The 19,282-nt window shown below is 34.9% G+C and overlaps 3 protein-coding genes across 3 annotated transcripts; 2 read left to right on the top strand and 1 right to left on the bottom strand.

The window, feature by feature from the left end:
• Nucleotides 1-566: 566 nt before the first annotated feature.
• On the top strand, nucleotides 567-4,115 carry LOC122582767 (probable glycosyltransferase STELLO2). Its single transcript, XM_043755199.1, has 3 exons — nucleotides 567-2,449; nucleotides 3,211-3,337; nucleotides 3,438-4,115. The coding sequence occupies exons 1-3, from the start codon at nucleotides 750-752 to the stop codon at nucleotides 3,909-3,911; spliced, it is 2,301 nt and encodes a 766-aa protein (XP_043611134.1). The 5' UTR covers nucleotides 567-749; the 3' UTR covers nucleotides 3,912-4,115.
• A 1,739-nt stretch (nucleotides 4,116-5,854) lies between these two features.
• Nucleotides 5,855-10,378, bottom strand: LOC122582297 (exosome complex component RRP43). The gene is made up of 9 exons (XM_043754668.1): nucleotides 10,147-10,378; nucleotides 9,756-9,922; nucleotides 9,385-9,434; nucleotides 8,975-9,044; nucleotides 8,778-8,883; nucleotides 8,523-8,589; nucleotides 8,261-8,336; nucleotides 6,966-7,261; nucleotides 5,855-6,174 (listed from the first exon to the last, which is right to left on the bottom strand). The coding sequence occupies exons 1-9, from the start codon at nucleotides 10,329-10,331 to the stop codon at nucleotides 6,091-6,093; spliced, it is 1,101 nt and encodes a 366-aa protein (XP_043610603.1). The 5' UTR covers nucleotides 10,332-10,378; the 3' UTR covers nucleotides 5,855-6,090.
• Nucleotides 10,379-12,079: 1,701 nt separating this feature from the next.
• Nucleotides 12,080-18,256, top strand: LOC122582749 (villin-3-like). Its single transcript, XM_043755175.1, has 20 exons — nucleotides 12,080-12,163; nucleotides 12,397-12,571; nucleotides 12,664-13,078; nucleotides 13,174-13,306; nucleotides 13,401-13,560; nucleotides 13,633-13,798; nucleotides 14,182-14,285; nucleotides 14,369-14,527; nucleotides 14,604-14,672; nucleotides 15,119-15,187; nucleotides 15,276-15,413; nucleotides 15,532-15,660; nucleotides 15,781-15,928; nucleotides 16,196-16,206; nucleotides 16,300-16,440; nucleotides 16,818-16,943; nucleotides 17,043-17,102; nucleotides 17,181-17,385; nucleotides 17,526-17,722; nucleotides 18,115-18,256. The coding sequence occupies exons 1-20, from the start codon at nucleotides 12,111-12,113 to the stop codon at nucleotides 18,226-18,228; spliced, it is 2,772 nt and encodes a 923-aa protein (XP_043611110.1). The 5' UTR covers nucleotides 12,080-12,110; the 3' UTR covers nucleotides 18,229-18,256.
• Nucleotides 18,257-19,282: the final 1,026 nt, after the last annotated feature.

Below are 19,282 nucleotides of genomic sequence, written 5' to 3'. Positions count from 1 at the left end.
GATTAATGGTATGTATACTCATATAACCAACTTAAATTTTAGAGGAAACTTACACTTAAAGAAATTAGGAATTTTAATCAAATACATAAAACTAAAAGCAAATATATTGATTATATATTTATGGGGATTGGTAATCATATTACATCTATTGATAAATATATTTAAATAAGTATCAAGTGTGTTATAATAATTATGTTGGTAAGGTTTTAAACCTTGAGTAAATTAATTTGCAGGTTGGAATCTCATTTATTATATTTATAGGAATAAATTATTAAAAGGATTTCAAGAGTTTTGAGTTTTATCCTAGATATGCGTGGTAGAAATATAAATACCTACATTTGTAGTTTGAGTAATGATCAATCCTTCTAAATTATTTATCAAAAAATCCTCATATTTAATAGAATGGTAACATAGGGACAGTCATATTTATATAGTTAGATGATATTTAACCTAATATTTATGAGGTTTAATCAATTTTTATATACTTTCTTTACAATCAATTTTTTTTTTTAATTAATAAAAAATGAGGACCAGAAAACAATCTTCATCAAAATTTGCATTAACAAGTCAAGTTGAAGCACAAGAAAACAACCAAACAAGATCTCACCTCCAATGTTCCATCACATGTAGATTCCAAGTTTCCCATCATCATCATCATCAAGACCTTCACTTCAAAACACACACCCACACCCACACACACACACAAAAGTTCTTAACTTTAATGTGTATTTGTAATTTGATTCAATTCAATGTTAGTCCAACAAGACAGTGTAAATTCAACCCCAAAATCCCAAAAATCCATAAAATACAAAGCATTACAAAATAGATTCTCCCCATCAAAATCACTTGATTTTTCCACATGGGTATCTCAAAATCTTTACAAAATACTAACAATCTTGATCCTAATCACCACCGTCGCCGCCGTGTTCTTCCTCCGGTCCGCTACGGCCGGCGACTCTGCCGCCTTCTTTTGCTTCCAAACACGAACCCCACAAATAAAAAGCATTACTTTACCACTTATTGATTATGATTCTATCATTCCCATTGGTGACGTCACAACCCCATATGCAAGATTTAGATCAGAGCAATGGGTGATTGTTTCGGTATCCGGATATCCGTCGAATTCGCTTAAAAAGTTGTTAAAGATTAAATCTTGGCAAGTTCTTGCAATTGGGAATTCAAAGACACCAAGTGATTGGAGTCTTAAAGGTACAATCTTTTTGTCTTTAGAAGAACAAGCTAAACTAGGTTTTCGAGTTGTTGATTATTTGCCTTATGATTCGTATGTTCGAAAAAATGTGGGATATTTGTTTGCTATACAACATGGTGCTAAAAAGATATTTGATTTTGATGATAGAGGGGAAGTAATTGATGATAATATTAGTAAGCATTTCGATGTTGATTTAGTAGGAAACAATGCTAAAAAAGATGTTATCTTGCAGTATAATCATGATAATTTGAATAGGAGCGTTGTGAATCCGTATATTCATTTTGGTCAACGATCCGTCTGGCCTAGGGGATTGCCATTAGAGAATGTAGGTGAAATTGAGCATGAGGAGTACTATGATGAGGTGTTTAGTGGGAATCAATATATTCAACAAGGAATTAGTAATGGATTACCGGATGTTGATTCGGTTTTTTATTTTACTAGAAAGCAGAATCTTGAACCGTTTGATATTAGATTCGATGAACATGCGCCAAAAGTTGCATTGCCTCAGGGAATGATGGTACCCGTAAATTCTTTTAATACAATGTTTCATTATTCCTCTTTTTGGGGATTAATGCTTCCTGTTTCGGTTAGTTCAATGGCTTCTGATGTGTTGAGGGGTTATTGGGCACAGCGGCTTTTATGGGAAATTGGTGGTTATGTTGTGGTGTATCCTCCCACGGTTTATAGATATGATACAATCAAAGCATACCCATTTGCTGAAGAGAAAGATCTTCATGTTAATGTCGGTAATTTGTTGAATTTCTTGGTTTCTTGGAAATCCGACAAGCATAGATTGTTTGAAAAGATATTGGAATTGAGTTATGCCATGGCTAAAGAAGGGTTTTGGAGTGAAAAAGATGTGAAATTTACTGCAGCATGGATTCAAGATTTGATTTCTGTTGGTTATTTGCAGCCACGTTTAATGTCACTCGATTTGCGTAGGCCAAAAAGTATAATTAGGCATGGAGATCGAAAGGATTTCGTGCCTCAAAAGTTACCATCTGTTTTTCTTGGTGTTGATGAAACAAATACTGTAAATTATGAAATTGGGAATTTGGTTAGGTGGAGAAAGAACTTTGGGAATGTTGTTCTTATAATGTATTCTAATGGACCTGTTGAACGGACTGCTTTGGAATGGAGATTGCTTTATGGAAGGATATTTAAGTCTGTAATTATTTTGGCTGAAAAGAATAATAGTGAGCTTGTTGTTGAAGAAGGTCGCTTTGATCATCTATACAAGTAAGTAATACTTCATTTTTTTACTACTTTAAACACTTGATTTATGCAAATCTCTAGTTAGTGTGTAGAATGTTAACTTATTAACTGATTTAGCATATAAACTTGAAGATGTAGCTCATATAATATGTACATCTATAATCTATTACATTCATAGTAATCTGATTTACCAAGGGTTTTTTAGGCATTAAAGGTGTCGAGTCACACACTTTTTGTAGTATAGGTAGGTATAATCTCGTTTATTGTATTCTTAAAGGGTAAGAGAATCCATATGGAAATCCAATTCACTAACTGTAGTTTAGACATTTGACTAGTACTCAATTGCTTCTAAAAAACCATGTGTGATACTTTCTCGTAAAAACACTTTAATAGCTGCAAATTTTTTGGTTTGAGAAATGTAACCCCTGCGCAAGGATGACATGCACAAATCGAGAAATGGTCCCAATTGATTTATGTACTTTAGAATATAAAATATGAAGATTGAGCTCAAACTATTTACAGGTATTGAATTAATGCATAGGTGACTAGGTGTAATATATTGCATATGCCAGTCCGTTCTATTAAGGCTATTTTAGACATTTGATTTTGTCAAGTCACACACTTCTAGTGGCATGAGTAGGTGTAATCTCATTTTTAGAACAATCATTCTATTTATGACTAACTACAAATTTGTTGGAATGTCTCTATCATATTTCAATCATATTACACCTATTATTTTTTATTTAATATCTTATTTAGTTTACTTTGTATTATATCTGTGGCAGGCAACTTCCAAGATTGTTCGATAGGTTTAAAAACGCGGAAGGGTTTCTATTTCTGCAGGATGATACAATTCTTAATTACTGGAACTTAGTCCAAGCAGACAAAACTAAGCTATGGATAACAGATAAGGTTTGGCCATTAGTCAAATGAATAGTATGACAAGATGAAAAACTTATGCAATTCATTATCAAAATGTCCAAATTTTATGTTGACATCCCATTTTGTGCAGGTATCGAGATCTTGGACCACTGTTCCATACGATGGCAACAAGGATTGGTATGGAAAACAAGCAGAGATGGTCAAGAAAGTCGTGAGCTCAATGCCGGCACATTTACAAGTCAATTACAAGGACCATACTAAGAGCCATGACTCGAGTCTCACAACTTGCACTTCAGATGTGTTCTATATCCCCCAAAGGCTCGTGGCTGACTTTGCCGACCTTGTAAATCTTGTGGAAGATCTTGATATCCACCAAAAAGTTGCTATTCCCATGTTCTTTATAGCAATGGACTCTCCCCAGAATTTTGATTCGGTTTTTAGCAAAATGGTTTATAAAAGAAAACCACCTTCCAATATTACCATGAGTTTTTATTCTCCTGAAGTGCCTGCAGTTCACCCATTGCGCGTTTCAAATGAGCAAGAATTTATAAAACTCGTTAGATTAATGGCGGCTGGTGATCCTCTTTTGCTGGATTTGGTATGAAGATAACTGTACCCTGGCTGCATTATTTTTTGTACCATTTTTTCTATAGATAATTGTAGTTCCTTTTTATAGAATCTTGATGGATTGTTAGAGACTTGTGTACTTTTATAGAGTTGAACGAGATAAACTGGATGTAAAAAAAAAATGTACTGTAGTCACTAGTTTTATAGAGTGAAATACACAAACTATTGTGTTGACTTCCAATTTTTGTATCTCATCTATTACAGTAAATCGTATGTTAGCATCAAACACCTCTTGCTCAAAACCTTAATAAACATGGTACATGCATACTCATCGGACTTAATTTTAGTACACGTTTATCGTTCACAATCCGTTAAAGATGCATTGGAACCATCCAATCACACGTCGCTTACGAGTGACCGCCTTTATTCACCCATCACCCGCTGTAGCTCGTGCTGTGATGGTAACCGACACTGCCTCCAGGGCAACTCACCCACTTTTCCTGTGTGCTCCCTTGCATGTGTCATGTGTGTGGTGTCTGGTCCCTCTTCTTTTATAGAACGCTTGACAACTCTGAACTGAAAATGTTCGAAGGACATCGTACTAGTTTTATTTTGTCCCGGAACTAAATGCTAAAATTTGGATTTAGTGGACTAAGGCCGCACATATAACTTATCACAATAAGCCCATGACTATATGCTTCAGAATTATACCCACAGGCCACAGCACTAGCTTTTACACTTGTTATGGACCATCAAACAAGAAATTAAACTAGCGTTCATGAATGCATAAATTCGATAAACTTTTTATTTAGATGGTATTTTAACACCTATGCCTGAACTGCTTCAAAAGTTCGAAGCATAATATGTGTATGGACATGATCAACTAAAACTGGAGGTTAACGTTAGCAGTGAGAATTTTGGTGCTGATAAGTGTCTTGATACGTCGCTTCAGTAAAGTCACTTGTTGGCATTGACCTCGTGGTCTTTTTTGCTCGTACGCCTTTCCTGCTCTTGATCTAAATGACACGGTTTTATAAAAGTTTGTTGCAATATCATTCAAAATGAAGCTCATAATACAAGAGATGAAAATTCATGGTAGCCGTTATGGCCATTTTTGATATATTACTGTTCATGACACATATTACTCGCAATATAAATTGCACAGAGTATTTTGGTATAGTAGTGTAGGATTGATATGAGGACATAAGAAGGTTACTCTGAAAAAAAGAATGAAAATTTAATGGAACGGAACAGAATTTGGACAGATTTAAAATAAGAAAGAGCAGATTTCCAAGTTTATTAAGATGATTGTGGATTTCTAGTTCTTTTATATAGATTACATGGAGTAAATAAGGGGTTCATTCACCATCATGAGACCTTCTGAATGACCACTATGTAATGAACCAGAGGTTTGAGCTAGTCATTGCCAGTGTTTACCGTTGTGGGCGGGGTGTTGTGCTGGATAGGATAAGCATATTTCTCAACACAGTTTTCTGAAGAAAAAAAAACTGTTTAACAGATGACCACTTTGGAGAAAACGCGCTAGAAGAAAAGGAGACTGATTTGTGGTTTATGATTGTTAGCATATCGAAGCTAGTTTGATTGAGTACTTTAGTTAAACTCGATGATAGCATGAGTGTATGACCCAGAATAAGTCCATCCAATGATCATAACTATGTAAACCAAAATGGTACAGAGTATTCAATGATCTTAACATAAGTTCAATTCGTTAACAGCCTTGGTAAAGAGGCACCAAGGACCACCCCAAAGCTAAACCTTGTACAAGATTCTAGAAATATACCTAGGCGGCTAGGCTCTTCATGCAAGCAGAGCCCGGGTTTCTCCATGCATTTCCATCTTAAATCGATTCTCAACTCCAATAGTCAACTTAAAGTTGAAAAATCAAAATGAAATGCCAACTGATGTCAGTTGAGCTAGACTTAATTAAGCATGTAAGAGCTAAATAATGGAGTTCCAACAAGTTGCAAAGCATAGTTAACTTATAAGAGTGTGTTCCAAAAATTCAGACCAAAATTCTACTCTAAGGCCGCTATTTTACAAGGCTTAGAGAAACACCAATATGTTTAGCAATGAAGAAGCGTCATTATCAAATAGATGCTATTAAATTGGTGATTAAGCCTCTGGGAAAAAGGATAAAAAGTCAAAAGCTAAGAAGAAAAAACAAAAACGATGCTTTGAGAATCTTTCTAATTAAGCTAATCCACCTCCATATCAGAAATGGCTTCATTCAAGATTGCCTGAAGCTCTTTTACTCTTTGTCTTGACAATGCAATACAATCCTGCAGCCAATAACTACGTAAGGAATACCGTCTAGAGTTTATTGGAATACAATTTATAGTAGATAAATGACGCAATTTCCATCCATTTTATATTGGGTTATATTTTCTTGATATGAGCCATACAGGTAAACAAGAACGAAATGTTTTAGCAAAAAAAGGAATGAGACCTCCCAAATCTTTTTCTTTCATAAGACATAAGTAACAATTCATATTTAATTTTTAGTTATATCATACTTGATAGTTGATATCAAAAATAGAGCTAGCAACTTCAACCAATGTATTGATGAATGGTTCTATTTGAGTTGTGTTTTATATCTACTGGGGTAAGGTAAAAAAAAAAACTACTGTAGCTTACAAAAACAACGGGTCAAATGCGTCAAATGGGTAAAAAAAGGCTTAAGGTGAGTCTCTAAACTAAATCGCTTTATAAAATACAAGATTATAATTGATATAACTTACTTTTTAATTGCTACATCGCTAATGCATGCGACCTACTTACGTTCATATATACCCTTTTTGACCCGTATCAACAGTGGCACATTTTGACCTGTTTACTTAACATGCCATTTGCCAATTCAACACTGATTAATCATAAACTTTTTTTAAAAAGTGGATGGTACCCAACCAGACCCATTTTGGCCCACACTTAAATATGACACATATTGACCTGAATCCATTATGACCCACTACCCATCCGTGCTGACCCACCCAATTTGCGACATCTATTTTTTATTAGCAGATATTGCAGAGCCTCAAAAATGATAATCCAGAAACTGAAGTTATAGACTGACCTGTATTACGGACTCATAGGCAAGAGCAGGACCGCCTGGCTTGTAAAAAGACACCAGTTGACATGATGAATCCAATACTACGGTCATCATTGTTTCCATGATGGATTCTTCCTCAGCTGTTGGATCAGCTAGGATGTAATTCTTGTTAAGTATACACGTTAATCCAAAAGGAATGTTTGTTAGCTTAAGCTTCCTCTTCTCCTCATTCACTGGTTTGTTTTTAAGTTTCTCTCCGTTTTCCTTAGAAACAACCACAATTCTTCCATCTTCATTCAACGACACCACCGGAATTTGCACTGCAACATTAAAGTAATTATATTCTATGTAAACATGAAAAAGCAAACAGCTTCCTAGGTGGCCTAGTGGTTAACATCCTCAGATCTTTACAAACAAGAGGTCTCCGGGGGTTTCGAATACTGCTATGTACAATCTTGGGGGTTGCCAGGGAAGGATTTGGAAACAGACATGGGATATTCCAGTAAGGCTGTGTACACGAGTCAAAATAGCTTGCGCTCCCAGGGTAACCTAAATATGGAAAACCTCACCGTTTCTATTCTATGTGAAAAAAAACAAAGTGATAGTAACAACAGTATGCTCTGAATGTTCCTTCTTTACTGTAGTTAATGTTTTGGGTTGTTATAGTCGCCTGTTGTTTGTTCCAACTAAGATTTCCTAAAAGATAACTTTTTTTGCAGAAACTAAGTTATATGACCATGAGCAAAATTTTCCATTTGTTTAAAAACTGATATACATATGATATACTTGGTCAATGCTGAAGTTCAAAATTCTGATAACAAGTCCATGGTTAATAATCTCATCTGACACATATGTAAAATATAGCAATTGCAAGAACCCTCTTGGGCCTAAGAATATGCAATACACTTGAGTGTACAAAAGGGGTATTGATAACCTCAAAACTGACTTTACCAATACTATACGGTCTTTGAATAGGGACTTGAGGCTGTAATAATATCCTAATTACAATAATACTTTTCTGAATAAGGCCAATGTAACAAACGAAAGTTAACTTTCTATTTTAGTTAAGACAGTTGTCAAATTGTCAATTGTGAATTTGTGATCAACTGTAGAGTATTGCAAGCTCCATGAGATGTACCAATTTGAACTAAAACCCACTATTTACCTATCTGTCCAACTAGCCAGAGTTAATTTTTTGTTTCTTTGTGTGTCAAATGTATGATGTAAAGACTATCATCTGCACTTGAGGCATTTACAAGATCTAATGTACGACAAGAAACAAGGATATACCCCAAGGTTAGGTCATAGTCGCCACTTACAATGGGAGAAAGCAGCTGCTGCAGCAAGTAGAGCAACATCAAAAAGAGCACCATCGGCATCCAAACAATATATATCCTATAAAAGCAGCATCGTTTAGTATGTCAGAAACTTATCATTCTGATATTATTACCCATATGGAAAGATATAAACAATAACATCACGAATAACACAAGAGGCAACAGCCCATTTAACATTATACAAACTTGATGTTAGGATTCCTCTAAAGTAGCAAAAGTAATTAAAATTATTAGATAATAGTACCAGGTATGCCATCCATGCAGCTTTGCCACTGACCAACGACAACTGTTTTAAATCAATCATTCCAGAACTGCAAAAAACAAATTTCACTTACCGAAGGCACATATAGATATACAAAGAACATATATGGTCTAAGATTCTGAAGCATATGCTTAACATGCTTCCACCTCATAAATTACACGATCAAATAAACCCTCAAAAAGTGTAGCATGTAAGAGTTCAAATGTTACATGTGCAAAATAAGATCACATAACTTACTTTACAATAGTGTCAGATAACTGCTTTGATATAACAGGTGCAGCTTCAGCAGGTCTGCCAGGTCTAACAAGTGGAGAACAAATTGGAGGCATGTGGAAATCTATAGCTGTTAAAAAGAGAATAATCAAATACAAGAGGGTTAATTTTACTAGAGCTAGCAGATGATATGAAAGGCATAAACTAAACGCTAATCAAACCTATGCAGCCTTCATCTGGTGCTTCCTTTGCAGGAGTCATGACTTCCATTTTTATGGCAGCTAACATAGTCTGCAAGAATAGCACAACAGCAGACACTTTGGTAAATCACCATAACCAAGAGTTTTTTTGACACGTCAACACCATAACCACCAACGACCTTACCATACGATTTTCACAACTTCAAAAGCACATCCAAACACTATCTCCTACAATCATTTTATTATCTGATTCTAGTTGATCAATTTGATAATCAGTTTTAATTCTCACATCAAAATCCCTTTCTCAAAAATCATAACACCATTTCAGTTCATAAGGACCCTAAATCCATAACACCACCCCTTCCAGTTGATTTCCAAGCATATATAACTAAAACTAAGAACCTTCATTAAGTAGGTGAAAGAGAACTTACTGTACAGCCTATCTTTGCTAGTGCTGATCCATCTGCAGATGCCACTGCACCTAAATTACATAAACCAAAAAAAAAAGTATTAACACCTTCCTTTTATATGTATTCATGAGGTCGTCGGTCTTTTTATAGACACTCATCAACATGCCATCATAATAGATTTCACAACACTGGTTTATATGTTATAAAAGGTCAGATACACGAAGCAATACTATTTGAAAGTTTGGTTCATACAGCATGACTTTTTATTCGATATATACGACGGCAAAATGTGCAAAAGTTCATACATTCTCCAATAACTGGCCCAAGTACACGCATACATATAACCGATGTTTATAAAAAAGCATCAAAAGTTAGAACAAAGCTAGACTAACCTAAAGCCAAAGAAGTTTCTCTAGCTTTACCAAGTGGCCTAGCATCAGGCCGTACAGACTCGAGCAAATGCCGCTCGTGAAACCGTAACGGAAAAAGTCTTCTGAAAGCATCAACTTCCATCTCTGATGAAAAATCAGTCCCACCATTCACAGAACCCCCCATTTTCCTACCATTTTCATAAATTTTAAAAAAATAAATAAAAAACAAAAATTAATTGATAAACTCATCTGGGTATTCTTACATTCATACATATAATCAAAACCCTATAATAAAAATTTTAACTTTATAAACATTATAAAGGAACAAAATGAGAAGATTAAAAAATCAAGAAAAATAGATATATAAGATGTATGTATATATAGGTTATAGGAAAAAGAGATAAAATTATACCTGAGGTGATGGAGACAGAGTAGAATAAATGGTTCGGTTTGACAGTTGAATGCGGTGGTGCTCTTATGTAAAATTGCAGAAGAAGGAAAGAAAAAAGAGTGTTTTAGAAACTGGGATGGGTTGTTGGATTGGAATGGGCTAAGTATATTCGGGTCGGACCGTGTATTGTTGACCTTTTTATTCATGGGTTTCTTGGAGCTAACCCCTTTCCAAAAAAATTCGTTCAATTTGACAATTTGTATGGCATGATTACAATAATCACAACAACTACATGATTCAATCCTTAAATAAATGGGAAATGAGGATATGAGATGTTGAAAATCTTGATTTTATCAAAGACTATTTCAATAACTCGACAAACAAATTACAAATAGTCGGTTGTCTAAGTCAGATCCTGCCAACACAGACCGAACAACAAGAAAAATCGCATAAAAATTATCATTCACGGTTACTTAGTTATTTAACTTAGTAATGTATGTTAAACTTGTTTATGTTTGATCTAAACTCTCTCACATGCACAAAATCCTCGATTTGTCAAATAAAAGGTAGAAATAAATAGTTAAGCACACACAGAATTATTTATTTGTGTGGCAGTCTCTCTACCTCTGGATAGATATAAAACAATTTATATATTATTTTCTTTATACCCCACTTTTGACAAGATTAGATAATGTTATTCTTTAAAGAAAATAGTTTATTTTATTGATCAAAAAGAAATCGAGACCTTAAAAATGAACTAGTATTATTCATTAGGAAAATATAATAATAAGGCCATTTGTTAAGTTGTTTCTTGACGGCGTAAAGCGTGCATCTAAATTTGGATATTATTAGTAGCATGCATCTACATGCTTGCGTATAACCGTTTATTCCAAATTCAGACGTGGTGGATGCATTGTTGTGGGACCCAAATGTGTGATATGCGTGAGGGGCATAATTAATAAAGTATCTGAGGATGGGGTGAAGAATAGGCTCCTATGGAGTGGGTGTCATTGGAGATGTTATAAGGAGAAAAAAACTGATGTGACATTGATTTAGCAAGAAGTATACGGGAATGTATAACAAACAGCCTAAGATCACCTTTTTGCCTTACATTAGTTAAATCACTTGTATAAATCCTGTAATACGAGTAATTAATATTAATACTTTAGATATAGATATGTCAAACTTGTTGGTTTGATGACATTTTCTTTATTGTTTCCCTGAACAAACGGAATGCATAAATTAAACGAAACAATTAACAATCAACAAATGACAAATGTACAGATGATTTATTGACATAAAATTATGGGACCAAAAACAGATAAAAATTTTAACGAAAAAATAGCATTGCCATCAAAATTTCCCCTAATTTTCTAGCATTTTTCTCTCCAAAACTGGATACAATTATTTACATCTTCATTTCTAGGAAAAAGTTGGTTTTTTGGAGCTAAGATCAAACATTGTTTTCTTATATGCATTGTGAGTTTATGTTATTGTTTTGAATATGTTTTTTAGAGTCATGTAAAATGATATAGGAGGTTGTTTAAATGCATGCTTAAGACCGCGTTTGGAGATTATGTTATTTAGCTGTTTGTAAAATGAAAATAATCAGAAACTAAAACAAATATCATTATCTGCGTTTGTTTAAAGAGAAAACGTGATTTGGAAGAAGTGGATTGCGAAGATTTTTCAACGTTTTTTCAAAATTGATTCCGAAGACCCCTTGCATTGAATTCATAAAAGCTACATCCTATTTGTTGTAACTTGTACTAATTACACTCAAAACGCGCATCCAAACACCTCTTTAATTTGTATGCATTTGGTTGCAAAACAAAAACTGAAAATTTAAGGTGTATTTAATTCATATCTCATGTCTTAAATGATGTTTCTCATAACCTATGCTTGGTCTCTTTATATGTTGCAGTGTGTTAGACATATATTCCAAAGCGGGGATATAAAAAAGTTACAAGTCAATATTCAACAACATGGCTACTGCAAAAGCTCTTGAGCCTGCATTCCAGGGAGTTGGTTCAAGACCGTATCCTTACCCACGTGTCTGGTATATGGGCGGGTCTGGGGTACATGGTCTGCAGAGTATGCATATACATACCTTGAAACTGTTTTTTAATAATCTAAAAGTTATTTGGAAAATGTAGTTGATTCATCGTCATATGCATATGTTTCTTTCGGATTTGTGTACATTACTATAATTTTCGTTATGTGTACATATTTCGTTTGCATTTGGTGTAGATTTTTCTTAACATAATATAGTGGGATTGAAATATGGAGAATTGAGAACTTTCAACCTGTACCTTTGCCAAAATCTGATTATGGTAGATTTTACTATGGTGATTCGTATGTTGTCTTGCGGACTTCTTCTGGTAGAGGTGGTCCGGGTGCTTTCTCGTATGACATACACTTTTGGTTGGGAAAAGATACTAGCCAGGTGATCAAAATATGATTTTAGGATATGTACATATGTAATATGCATCATGTATCTAAATCTAAAATGGGGTAATTCATGATATATATATATAGGATGAAGCCGGAACAGCAGCAATAAAAGCAGTGGACCTTGATGCAATCCTAGGTGGACGTGCAGTGCAGCATAGAGAACTTCAAAGTCATGAATCTGAAAAGTTCTTGTCATATTTCAAACCATGTATCCTGACACTTGAAGGTGGGATTAAATCTGGATTCAAGAAACCAGAAGAAGAAGAGTTTGAAACAAGGTTGTATACGTGCCAAGGAAAACGAGTTGTTCATTTGAGGCAGGTCCCTTTTTCTCGATCTGTACTGAATCACGATGACGTGTTTGTCTTGGACACTAAAGAAAAGATCTTTCAATTCAATGGAGCAAATTCTAATATTCAAGAACGGGCTAAAGCGTTGGAGGTCATTCAGTTCTTGAAGGATAAATATCATGAAGGGACATGTGACGTTGCAATTGTTGGTAGGATATATGCATTTACAACGATGCTGATACACACATATTATTTTGTTTTTCTTTGATTGTTTTATGACCTTTCCTTTTTACGATATATTTAGATGATGGAAAACTACAAGCAGAAGGGGATTCTGGTGAATTCTGGGTCATCTTTGGTGGGTTCGCGCCTATTGGCAAAAAGGTTTTAACTGATGATGATATAATTCCAGATAGGACTCCTGGCAAACTGTACAGGTATGAATCTCTTTTTAATTCAGTAAATACCGACCAGGAACGCATTGCCATGACATTCTAACACGATACTATTTTATTGCTCGTCTTTTTACAGCATTGCTGGGGGTCAGGTCGCGGATCAAATCGAAGAATATTCCAAGTCGTCATTTGAAAATGACAAATGCTATCTATTTGACTGTGGAGCAGAGGTGTTCGTTTGGGTTGGTCGAACAACAACAGTGGATGATAGAAAAGCTGCCACACAGGCTGCTGAGGTAAAAAAGAAAATTATTTTTACATCTTCCTTTTTGCTCATCGGTCACTGATTTCAAACTTAATGTTTATAGGAGTTTATTACCAGTAATAATCGGCCAAAAGCAACTCTTGTAACCAGACTAATTCAAGGATATGAGACACATGCATTTAAGACTAACTTTGACTCCTGGCCGTCATCAATTGCACCTGCTGCTGAGAATAGAGGAAAAGTGGCTGAAAATAGAGGAAAAGTATCAGGTAAGGTTAAATATAATAATTCCTTCACTAATGCATCGGTGGGTTCGGTTGGATTTTATCTCAAACAAGACAAATGGGTCAAGTAGTTGAGACCTTAAGGCATACAACCTTTTAAATCCTTATATAGTCCCACAAATAATACAGTTTTCCTAACTATAATCAAAGGCCAACTGCAGGAAGATACTACATATCCTTCACTTTGCATCGATACAAGTAACATAATGTTTGGACCATCTAATGCAATATACTTACCACTAAATGATTAATAGAAAGTGTATTCTTGGAGTTTCTCAATGTGCCTATCTGCCCATCTTGTTATCAGTTCTCTATTCAGAAATACTTTGTTATTAGGTATCAACTATGGTGCTATATTTGTATTGTAGCTCTTCTAAAGCAACAACAAGGTGTTGGGACAAAGGGGAAAGATAAAGCTGCTACCGCTGAGGAAGTTGTTCCTCCTTTGCTTGAAGGAAACGGAAAACTTGAGGTTTGATCACAACTGTATTTATGTACTCATCCAGTCATCTGTTTACTTGTTTGCTAGTCATATATTAAATTTTTTGGGCTTAGGTATGGTCTATTGACGGCGGTGCTAAAACGCCAGTAGCCAGTGAAGACGTTGGTAAATTTTATAGTGGAGACTGCTACATTGTTCTTTACAGTTACCATTCTAGAGAAAAGAAGGAAGATTTTTATCTTTGCTACTGGATCGGAAAGGATAGCACAGAGGTAAAGTTGCAAGAAAGTTGCTAATATCAACTAAAAAGACTAAATAAATTGTATTTAAATCCGTTTCCATTATCAGGAGGACCAAAATACAGCCGCTAAACTTACCACATCAATGTTCAATTCACTCAAGGGGAGGCCTGTTCAGGTAACATTCCATTAGAGGTGGCAAGATGAGCTTGGAGGGGGTTGGGCGGGACGGTTAACAGGTTGAAATGGGTTCAGTAATGAAATGGGTAAATTTTGTCTGGTACGATCCGGGCAAGGTTGACCAACAGTAACTTTTTGTGCATTTTCATAAATCATCATACGTTAAGTATGATTAAAAATTCATTAGTACTACCATAGTAATATAATCTTTAATAAAAGAAAACAATGTAGGAAGTTGTAAATGTTAACAAACATAGACTTCGAGGGACCTTCAACCTAGTTTGTAATTTGTACCATTTGACCCCATTTGAGATTAAAAGGAAATAAGCCTCCCAAAATGACCAATTTATATATTGGCCTAATTCGTCACATTCACATACAATTTCTTTTTTTGTTGCACTTGGGGTAGCATATAGTGCTTAACAAATGGCATCTTTTCTTTAGGGCCGTGTCTATCAAGATAAAGAGCCGCCACAGTTTATTGCAATTTTTCAGCCTATGGTCGTTTTCAAGGTACTTGTTCTAATGTTTATTTGGCGTAAAGTTGCTGCCTTATCATGGTTTTTGAGTATAAGTAATGATATGAATTTTATGTCACTAGGGTGGACTGAGTTCCAGTTATAAAAGCCACATTGCAGATAATGGGATTGCTGATGAAACCTACAGTGCAGATGGTTCTTGGATTATTCGTATACTTGGAACTGCAGTGCATAATAATAAAACTTGTCAAGTTGATCCGGTATGTTGGGTTATCCTTTTGCACTGCAAAACTTGTTAAAATTTATCAAATTTCACATTTCTGGAACGCCATATATAGTGTTACAGCTGATTACATGTGTAAACATCATGTATTTTAGGTGCCAGCGTCTTTAAACTCGTTCGAATGCTTTGTTATACAAGCGGGTAACCATCTATATATCTGGCAAGGAACCCAAAGTACTTATGAACAACAGCAATGGGCCAGCAAAATTGCTGAATTTTTAAGGGTATGGTTTTAATACTCTTATATTTACTTTCTGCTTTTAAGCATCTATGCATGACGAGTTTACGGTTGTCTTGTCCACTACATTATGATTTATCATTATGTCATATGTCTTATATTACAGCCAGGGGTAACAGCAAAATTTCAGAAAGAAGGAACGGAAAGTGCAACTTTCTGGCTTGGCCTTGGAGGAAAAGATAGTTTCACAAGTAAACAAGTATCACTGGAGACTATTAGGGATCCTCACTTGTTTGCATTCGAACTTATCAAAGGTTTTACAGTTATAGCAATTTTTATTTTTTAATAAAATCTCAAGTATCCACAAACATCCACACGACCACGTATATATACAATTTGTCCACCATGGGACTACCTTCCACAACCTTTTGGTTGATGGGTCACCTCGAATACCAATAGGCCAAGGGCATTTGGTCACAAGTATAGAAATCTAGATTACTTTTTTGTAAATATTTTTTGTGTGTATATAACATCTCTAACTAACTTATTGTTACTATTTCTGCTGCTTTGTGGATTTTCAGGAAAATTTGAGGTGGGTTTACAGTTTATAAAGTTTACTTGGTTCAGTTATTAATTTTTGTGACAAATATCTAAATCGAGATTCACATTTTTTTTGTATTTAAAGATTGAAGAAGTTTACAATTTTGATCAAGATGACTTGTTGCCGGAGGATATCTTGATATTAGATACACATGCTGAGGTTTTCGTTTGGGTTGGTCATGCAGTTGACCAAAAAGAGAAAAAGGCCGCTCTTGATCTAGGCCAGGTACTCGTTTAGATCGTTATACTACAAGTTTTATAGTAGCAAAATGGTAGGGTAGATGGGTTGAGTAATTGGTCAGATTTGTGAGTTTGTAGGGTCAACATGGCTCAGTTGGATTGGACTTTTCGTAAAACTTTTAGTTCAGACAATTTAAGCTTTTTATAAAATCTGTATAAGTTGTAATCTGCTTTGGGCGAACTTTAAGTCTGTTTGGCCCTTTTGTATCTTAAGCAAAAACAAAAAAATTAACTTTTAACATTAGAGATCAAGCATAACCCGAGGCGACCAATGCACAAGTTAATGGATCAAAATTGCTACCTCTAGCATTTTTGCATAGAATGATTACTGTTGTATCTCATTTCGCATGAATTTTATTCCAGAAATACATAGAAAGGGCTGAAAATCTGGATGGATTGTGCCCACGTGTGCCATTATACAAAGTTACAGACGGAAATGAACCTAGCTTCTTTACAACATATTTCTCTTGGGAACCTGCAAAAACATTAGTATGTGCCCTTGTTACATGTGATTATTACTCATCTCATTTTAATTAGTAACTTTGATCATAACTTGGATCTTTCTTATATTTACCTCCACGCATTTAGATTCACGGTAACGCATTCCAAAAGAAGATTACAATACTGTTTGGAGCAGGCCATGCTGAGGTAATGGTCGTATGTAAGCGATGTTTTTATCTGTGTTTCTACAATGGTGTTTACTAACTTTTGGTGTTGTTAACACAGGGCCAGGGGAATCAAGGCGGTGGAGCAACTCAAAGGGCTTCAGCCATGGCGGCCTTGAATTCAGCTTTTAATTCTTCTGGTGGAGGTAAAGGTCCTGCAGCAGTAGGGTCAAGTAGTGGTTCACAGAGACGAGCTGCAGTCGCTGCTTTATCAGGAGTTCTTACTGATACTAAAATCGAAGAACCCTCTCCTGTTGAATCACCTGGTATGTACTATCGACCAAAATATGCACTGAGGGGGTGAAAATGGGCAGGTTGGGTTACGGATGTTAAGGGATGGGTTAAAACGGGCATGTATGACTCTTTTATCAAAATCTAATGCGTACGTGACTCTTTTAACGTGCAGAGAAGCCTGAAGAAGCACCCGAAGAAGTCCCTGTAGAACCCTCAGAGCCAGTTCCAGAAGAAGATGATTCAGAACCAAAGGTCGCAATAGAGGAGGACGAAAATGGTATTTTATCTAGTCAATCGACTTTCAGCTATGAACAAGTCAGGGTGAAGTCAGAGAACCCCATTCCTGGAATCGACCTTAAGAGGAGAGAGGTTAGTTTTCTACAGAAATTCTCATGTTATATTTTTGAGTCTGTATTATAACCACAAGATGGGCAAATTGGGTAACGGGTTGGATAAAAAAAAACTGGTAATATTTATGGCAGGAGCTGAAACAAGCCAGTTTGATGGACCCAAAACACTTGCAAATACTTTACTTCTGAATAATGCATCTAATATGATTACATAAACTATATCATTCCAAATTATAGTCTCTTCACTTTGGTGAAATGAGTTATGACGTTGTATGCATTAAAATATACTTAGGTCACAACTTTCGACCCCAATGAGCATGTTTCCTTGTAGACCATTTTGATCTGACCCCTTAAACATACTTCATTATTATAACTATGCATAACACAATTCATCACTCTTTGATCTTTCAGGCTTATCTTTCTGTTGAAGAATTTGAGTCTATCCTTGGAATGTCAAAAGCAGAGTTCTATCAATTGCCGAAATGGAAACAAGACTTGACCAAGAAAAAGGTCGATCTCTTCTAAACAAATCAAACTCGTCAAACAAACCAAGTACTAAACATTGAACACTACCATTTCCGACACATCAATAACACCCCCTTTTTTAACATTCATCATTTTCTTTTGCCTTTTTACTCGATGGATATGCCTTTTTGTATAGGCATATTCCTGATATTGATATGATATGATTATAACAATTAGTATCGTGTTCCTTCTTATTTCATGCTTATGTAAAGAGTCATTATGTTGCTGCCTTCAACATTTTCACGACAACAGTCTTAACTAGTTTTGTTGTCGTTTTTTGTTTAAGAAGGTAGTGCAATTTGTATTTCAAATTCTATTACATATAATGGATAAAGAGCCATTGTTTGTCATAATATCTCTTTAGTCCAATGTTTGTCTATATATTCTTATTATAGTTGTTCTTGATCATACCATGTTATTGACGAGATATGCGAATATTTATAGTACAAGGTTGGTTTGAAACGACCACAATCGTGGTATAATGGTCAAACATTTTTATTCTGAATTGAATCTTACTAGGTAAACATTTTGAGAATGACAAAAAAAAAAAAAAAAAAATTCGAAAATGGTCATGGGTATACCCTAATTAGACCGTATACATCTTAATTACTCGATTCGGGTTACCCAAATAAGAAAACCTTATTCGTTTATGGACATAATGTTGTGGACTTATGGGTTATGGAAAGATTTAAATAAGCTATTGATATAATGATATGTTACATATATACCACAGATATACAATAACATAATGATACATGTGAATATAACATTTTTTCTTTTAAATAATGTAGTTGATTAATGATATTCTTTACTAAAAGAAGAATATGGAATAAAATAAAGATAGAAGCATGTTTTAGATACTTAAAAGAAGGAATAGAAAGTCTTCAAAAGGCATAAAATAAATTGAAGGAAGGACCATGCACATGCTTTGTAATCCACTTCAGCTTCGGTGATATTACGTTTACGTTATTGACTCATCAAATATTTCTTATATATTTATTGATAAAAAGGTAATAGTAATAACATTGAGTAATATCTCTGATTTGTAGTTTAC

This window comes from Erigeron canadensis, chromosome 9 (genome assembly GCF_010389155.1).
Source record: "Erigeron canadensis isolate Cc75 chromosome 9, C_canadensis_v1, whole genome shotgun sequence".
Taxonomy (NCBI): domain Eukaryota; kingdom Viridiplantae; phylum Streptophyta; class Magnoliopsida; order Asterales; family Asteraceae; genus Erigeron; species Erigeron canadensis.
Note: the sequence above shows the minus strand (reverse complement) of the source record. Positions and strands in the feature narration are given on the sequence as shown.